The sequence below is a fragment of the Monoraphidium neglectum genome (genome assembly GCF_000611645.1).
Source record: "Monoraphidium neglectum strain SAG 48.87 unplaced genomic scaffold scaffold03168, whole genome shotgun sequence".
Lineage (NCBI taxonomy): Eukaryota > Viridiplantae > Chlorophyta > Chlorophyceae > Sphaeropleales > Selenastraceae > Monoraphidium > Monoraphidium neglectum.
In genome coordinates, this window is record NW_014010460.1 from 1 (window position 1) to 7,045 (window position 7,045).

Genomic DNA, 7,045 nt, shown 5'->3' on the forward strand with positions numbered 1-7,045 from the left:
GTACCCAGTGCCCACACGTGAGCTGTCGTGGGCACGTAGTTCACCCAGGGGTGCCGGCTGAGAGGCACAAAGGTTGTGCCTTGCTTGTGATTTGTTGAATTCTGTCCTGCACTGATGGGTCTTGAGACTGTCAGGCGCAGCTGCCCGGCACAATCCGTTGCTGGCGTCAGCCACCCCGCTCCACCACCCTGCCACCCCTCCCCTGCTGATAGATAGATAGATAGGTTACTCATACCATAGCATCACTGCCTGCTGCCTGCATTTCAAACCTACCACAGCCTCTGGCCCGGTCTGCACGGCAGCGGACAACCCCACCATCGTCTGCACGCCCCCGGTCTGCGACGCCCCCGGCGCAACCAAGCCGCTGGCGCCCAGCGACTGCACAGTGGCGCCTGCCAACGCCGTGGTGACGTTTGCTGTCAATGGCCAGCCCGCCACTAACCTCACCTGCGCGCCAAGCGGCAGCTCTGTGACTGTGGTGGCGACGGCGGTGGTCCCCGACAAGCCGCAGTGCACCAACAGCACCACGTACCCAGTGCCCACATGTGAGTCAACCTGTTTCCCAAGGCCACCCGCACTTGCAGTGTGTCCAGCAGTCTGTGCTGTGCATTTTTGTTCGTCGTGTGCCGTTCAAATTTGCTGCACAGTAAACATCCTGACACAACGCCTGATGCAACAATGGAGACAGCAGCCAGCAAGCAGCTATTGCCTCGTGCCACCCCACAACCTCCTTCCGCTCACGAACCGGCATCTCATGTTTGCTTCACACCTTTCTTCCAGCCTCTGGCCCGGCCTGTACAGCAGCAGACAACCCCACAATCGTCTGTACGCCCCCGGTCTGCGACGCCCCTGGCGCAACCAAGCTGCTGGCGCCCAGCGACTGCACAGTGGTGCCTGCCAATGCCGTTGTCACGTTTGCTGTCAACGGCCAGCCCGCCACTAACCTCACCTGCGCGCCAAGCGGCAGCTCTGTGACTGTGGTGGCGACGGCGGTGGTCCCTGGCAAGCCCCAGTGCACCAACAGCACGACCTACCCGGTCCCCACACGTGAGCATTTAGTTCTTGCAGTTCTGTAAGTGTGTGTGTGTGCGTGTGTGTCCAGACGCTCTTGAAGTACGCTTGACATGCATGGCACCTATCAGCATGCCCTTGGCCACACACTCAATCTTCTCTCTCCCCTTTTTCCCGCCTGCTAACCCGCTGTTTTGCAGCAACTGATGTGTGCACGGCCACGTCACCCGCGCTCTTCTGTACGCCGCCGCCCTGCGACGCTGCGGACGCGACGGTGCAGCTCGCCCCCACCTGCACCGCCGCGCCTGCCAACGCCGCCATCACTTACACTGTCAATGGCCAGCCGGCCACCAGTGTCAAGTGCCCGGCGAGCGGCGTGACCGTGACGGTTGCAGTTACTGCAGTGATCCCTGGTTCGCCAAACTGCAAAAACTCGACCACCTACAGCATCATCACTCGTGAGCACTCTGCACGGTTGCTTGCACACATTGATGGGTACTTATCTCATTGCTTACCATCAGAGCAATGTCGGCAATCCCTCCCCTTGCCTTCCCTTAATCACATCTGGTCACCTTTGCATGTTGCGCCGTGCCCAGGTGGTGGTCAAACACAGCTGCAGGGGTGGATGGTATCAGATAATGTTGGCTGCACGCCGTGATACATCACCCGCGGTTGGCTGTATTTACGATTCTGACCCCTTGACCCTTCATTTGCCCAACCCCAGGCACCAATGACTGCCCGCCCAAGCCGACCATCACCTGCTCTAAGGTCCCGGCCTGCACCAACGCCGGCGCCACCGTGCAGCTGGCCGGCAGCTGCTCGTCCAGCGACCCCAACGCGCAGCTTGTTTATGTGATCGACGGCCAGCAGGCGCTCACCGCCAAGTGCCCAGAGCCAGGGGCGTCCGTGCAGGTGCTGGTCAGGCCGACCTACCCCCTCAGGCAGGACTGCTGCTACAACGCGGAGCAGGGCTTCACCCTGACAAGTGAGCGCAGCAAACCAGCGGCTGCCGCCGAAGCCCATCAACCCTTACCGCCCGACTGCATGCGCCTGGGGGCCTCGCGTGCATGATACTTGAGTTGCCCGCGGGCCTGGGCTTGGTGGCATCACAATCACAACGCTCTTTTGATGACCATCACAATCACAGGCACCTGCCCCTCAAGCGACTCGGCAAAACCGGTGTGCCCAGTCATCCCGAAATGCATGGACTTCGGGCAGGTCATCCCCCTGAAGGACGTCTGCACCACCAACATCGTTGGCGCAACCGTGTCATACCGTGAGCACTGTTGCCTGCGCTCCTGAACAGAGAATTGGCTGTCCAGTGGGCCCCACTGCTGACGCCAATCTTGCGAGTGATGTCTCGTATGTTGGGACCATGCGCATGAGTCCCGCCAAGCCCCCCATCCGCTCTCACTTCTGCCCTCAAGCAGCCACGACTGGCATCATTGATCATGCACACCTCCTCCCCATCCTTCCACCTCGCTCCACAGAAATAAACGGCGTCACAGTGACAGAGATCACCTGCCCTACCCAGGCCGGCAAGCCATCCGTCGAGGTCACCCCAATAATCTCAGGCCCCAGCGGCTGCACCTACCCACCCACCCTCCCGTTCACGGTGCCAAGTGAGCACCTCGTCTTTTACCTCTCTTTCTGGGCTGTGTCTCCTGCTTGAAGTGCGTAACAACCCTGACATGCTGTCGCACGCTTTTCTTGGATGCCTTTTGATCCCATCTGTCCTTGCCACTGCCCCATTCATTGGCCCTTCTCGCCGACCGCTCAACCGTGACAACTCACCCTGCAGGTCCCGAGTGCCCAGCCGCAGCCAACGTGCAGATTGTGTGCACTGGCGTGCCCGTCTGCGAGTACGCCGGTCAGGAGCTGTCCCTGGCCGGGAAGTGCACAGTACCAACCGGAAATTACGCAGGCGCACCCGTCTCGCTGTTCAATGAGGCTGGAACAGCTGTCACCACCGTCACGTGAGTGCCTTTGTGGTGAATTTGCAGTTGATGAGTGCGCGTGTCTGCACGTGGCTGGGTGCGTGACGCGACGCAGTGCTCTGCAAGAGTGGCGGCTTGTGTGTGTTGTATTTTTGGCGTCTCAAGTTGCTCGCCCATGTGTCCCGACCCTGCATTACACTTGCTGACGCTTGCGCCCCGGCGTCGTCGACCCGCAGTTGCCCCTCCATCGGCAACACGGTCACGCTGACTCCCACGGCCGTCATCACCGGCACCCAGTGCAAATACTTCGCGCCGCCCCTGCAGTTTGCGGGTAGGCGCAGCGGCGCACCGCTTGGAGGGGTCTGTTTCCTGAGAGGCCTGAAAGAGCTTCCATTCCCTTTCCTGGCGTCCTGGCCGTCCCGTTGTCCCCCGCGGATCTCCTTTGATGCACATTCCTCAGCAATTTGACACGCACCATCCCCCGGAAACCTCTAACCTCATCCCTCCAAACTCCCTCGATGCAGCCTCGTGCCCCTCCCGGGACTCTGTCGTGTTCAACTGCACGCCCATCGCCTGCCCCTACTCTGGGGGGTCCACGCGCCTCACCAACGCCTGCACGGTCAACCTGCCTGGCGCCGCTGTGACCTACACCGTGAACGGGAAGACGGCCGTCAAGGTCGACTGCCCAAACCCAGGAGCCACGACCACTGTGACAGCCTCTGTGGCTGATTACCTCGGGGCGTGCGACTGCGACTACACAGGGCCCTCGTTCCCGGTCACGTGTGAGTATGGAGTGGGCGCCTTGGCGGATGGCGAGTCCTGGTTGTATTAAAGATTGCAGCGCTTGTGCACCCAGTACAAGGCGGACAGCATCCACCTGCCAACTTGCCGACCTTCCAGTCTGCGCCGGGCGGCAAAGCGCCCTCTCTAATTGCACCCACTTACCATCTCGCTGTCTGCAACGGCCTGCCCTTTCCATTCCCTCCTGCAGCGACCTGCAAGGGCCCAAAGAACACCAACGACATCACGTGCACCGCCCCCAAGTGTGTGCGCGTCGGCGCGGATGTGCAGCTCGCGGGGGTCTGCTCGTCCTCCCTCGGACCCGTCAAGTACTACAACAAGGCTGGCAACGAGATCACATCGGTCAAGTGCCCGGCCAGCAACGGCAACCCTGTCATCGTCATCCCCAAGGCGGACTCTGGGGGCGGCAACTGCCCAGTCAAGGGGAAGAAGTTCAGCGTCGTCGGTGAGATTGTAACCCAGGGGTGGCCCTTTCCTTTCCTCTTGCTTGTGTTCGCACTCGGGCGCCTTTCCAAGATCTGCACACACCAGTCGCCACAGCGCGGCTCCAATCCTCGCAAGAGTCTACCGCTGCAGAGGCACGGCCACCCTGACGAATGTCACCCACCCAACTGAACCTCACCCACCCCCCAACGCCGCCACTCGACCTCGCCAGGCCCCGCGTGCCCCGCGCCGAGCGTCGTCGACGTCAAGTGCACCCCCGTCACCTGCAAAACCGCCGGCGACATTGTGTCCCTCGTCGGGACGTGCACCTCGGCCATCAAGGGCGCCACGTTCGCGTGGTACGTCGATGACGTCAAATCCGACAGCGTCAAATGCCCCGCGCCGGGCGACTCGGTGCATGTCGAGCCTGCCCTGGAGTCGTGCTACGGCATCCCCTCGTGCACTTACCGTGAGTTTCGCGGCGGCTTGTGATGTGCTTGCATGGTTACTCTTTTGGGGCCGCTGGCACAGGTACCGCGCCTGCACACTGCGTTGCCTTGGTTGAGTAGTGTTGCGCAGAGGGTGGCGGCAGTCGGAGCAGCAGAGCAGAAAGCGGCTGGGCTGGTGCAAATCCTTGTCACGCATTGCCAAAGAAGCACGTGCTGTGGTGCGAGCAGCTGGAACTTGCTGCTTCCAGGGGGTGGCCTGGCTGCTCACACAGCTCAGCCGGCCATGTCGTGCACTCCCTGACTCGCCTCTTGCGGCATCCAATGCGCATATGCAGCCTGTGCCGGCTACACGGTGACAAGCACCTGCCCAGCCAACTCTTCGGCGCTCTTCTCTTGCGGCGAGGCGTCCTGCTCGAAGCCGGGTGACATCATCAACCTCGACACTCTCTGCACCAACGATCTGACCGGGTCAAAGCTGTCGTACACGGTTAACGGCGCGCCTGCGGCGGGCAACTACACATGCCCTGCGAACGGCGCGGCGCTGACCATTGTGCCGGCTGTGCTGGACTTTGGCGGCAACGCGGCGTGCGACTACTTTGGTTCGCCGATCACGGTCACATGTGAGCCAGCGTAGTGGCACTGCTCTGCTCATATATGCTTCTCCCAGTGACAGATTGATAAAACTGCTGTCTCGTGCACGGGGGACTCTTATGCATGGGTGTGCAGCCTCGAACACCGGGCACGTACAGTCGCCCAGGCCTTTCAATTCATCATGTTGCATGCCCAGTCACGACTAAAACTGAATTGCTTCACCCCAATCCCAATCTGCTGCCTCCCCATCCCGCAGCGACATGCTCGGCCTCTCAGCTGAACTGCCCGAACGTTGTCTGCCCTGTCGCGGGCGCCACCGTGCCGCTCGAGGGCGCCTGCACAACATCTGTGCCTGGTAAGAGTGATTATTAAAGCCCAAGGCACTGGCCTGACCGTAAGCAGTGCTGCATGTTGCAGCCTTGTGCATTGTGCAGCATCTGGTGCTGCCATGCGCGATATCAAATTGGCACGAATTATGCAGCAGAACAACAGTGGGGGCCCCGCCAAGCCACTATCCACCACACCCACATGAATGTGCACAAGTGCGACAGCACTGCTTACGATGCGCACTGCCGCTATTGCCCTCCGCCTACCGCAGGTGGCAAGATCACTTATAAGATTGATGATAAGCGGGCCACGGCGTACACCTGCCCCCCACCCGGCGATTCCTACGATGTGGAGGCCCAGCTCAAGGCTCAGGTATGCAGCTGCCCTGCAGCTTCCTGTGTGTGAGAGGTTTCCTGTTGTCCCTCTCCCAAGGAGGGTTTCGAGTGGCTCGGGTCGATTGACAGTACATTCTCAGGGACATTGAACCAGGCGGCGCTGCATGCGCGGGCTGTGCGGGGCTGTGTGAGCGGCCGCTGACAAGCCAATTTGAGCATCTGCGTGTGCCGCCTTCTGTGCACCGCAGGGCTGCAGCAGCTGCGTCGACTTTTCTGTTTCAAGTGAGTGGCTTACAGGCAGGACAGGCTGCGCAGCCAGCCCCACCGCACCCCCGACCCTGCGTATGTCTCGGCATCTGGCTGCTTGGCCTGGTGTTTGCGTTGCCGCAGCGCTGCCAACAACACAAATTCATCACAACCGTGCCCCGGCCCTGACCATTCCCCCAGGCAAGTGCTGGTCCCAGGCCCAGGCGCAGCCGAGCTGCAAGGACGTCTCCTGCAAGGCCGGAGAGACCGTCAACCTGGACAAAGCCTGCAAGTCACCGCTCTCCTGGTCTGGTGCCGTCTGGAGCTACGCGCCCGCGGGGCCCTACACCTGCCCGCCGGCCGGGCAGGTGCTGCAGGTCACGGCGACGCTGACGCTGACATCAGCGACGCCGGGCGGCGGCAGCTGCCCCTACACGACCCAGGCAAAGATTGTCAGCTCTGGTGAGCGCCCGATGTCGACCCCGTGGCCTTTTTTCTGCCCTGGCATGCTGCCTGCCCACGACACTGCGCTTGCAGTCACTGCAGTGGTTGCCTAAATCGCGTGTTTCGACGCCCTTCTCAAGATCGCCTGGCTGGTCTTGATCAATTGCAGCCTGCATTCTAATCTTGGACACAAATGCTGATCCACTAAACCACCAGGTTGCCAGCCCGGGCAGTACAAGCACAAGAAGAACGGCTGCCAGCCCTGCGGCATCGGCTACTACTGCCCCAACGGCGAGGAGCGGATCCAGTGCATCGACTCAGAGACCACCACAGTGGAGAATGCCACCAACCCCGACGACTGCAAGGTCATCGGAGAGTGCAACCCCTGCGGCGGCGACGGCGAGGGCGACTCGGGCGTTGTCTTTTTCACGACTGAGGAGTGAGCGGCCGGGCTATGTTGGCGGGGGTCCGGGATGTACCC

The 7,045-nt window shown here is 61.3% G+C and overlaps 1 protein-coding gene across 1 annotated transcript; it reads left to right on the forward strand.

Moving 5' to 3' along the window:
• Positions 1-114: 114 nt before the first annotated feature.
• On the forward strand, positions 115-7,007 carry MNEG_12290 (hypothetical protein; the record flags this gene model as incomplete). Its single annotated transcript, XM_014039238.1, has 18 exons — positions 115-129; positions 362-545; positions 802-1,047; positions 1,212-1,469; positions 1,736-1,996; positions 2,201-2,287; positions 2,502-2,633; positions 2,813-2,987; positions 3,185-3,279; positions 3,473-3,730; positions 3,940-4,194; positions 4,405-4,641; positions 4,957-5,241; positions 5,469-5,567; positions 5,811-5,911; positions 6,123-6,156; positions 6,322-6,582; positions 6,781-7,007. The coding sequence occupies 18 exons, from the start codon at positions 115-117 to the stop codon at positions 7,005-7,007; spliced, it is 3,210 nt and encodes a 1,069-aa protein (XP_013894692.1).
• Between the last annotated feature and the right edge of the window lie 38 nt (positions 7,008-7,045).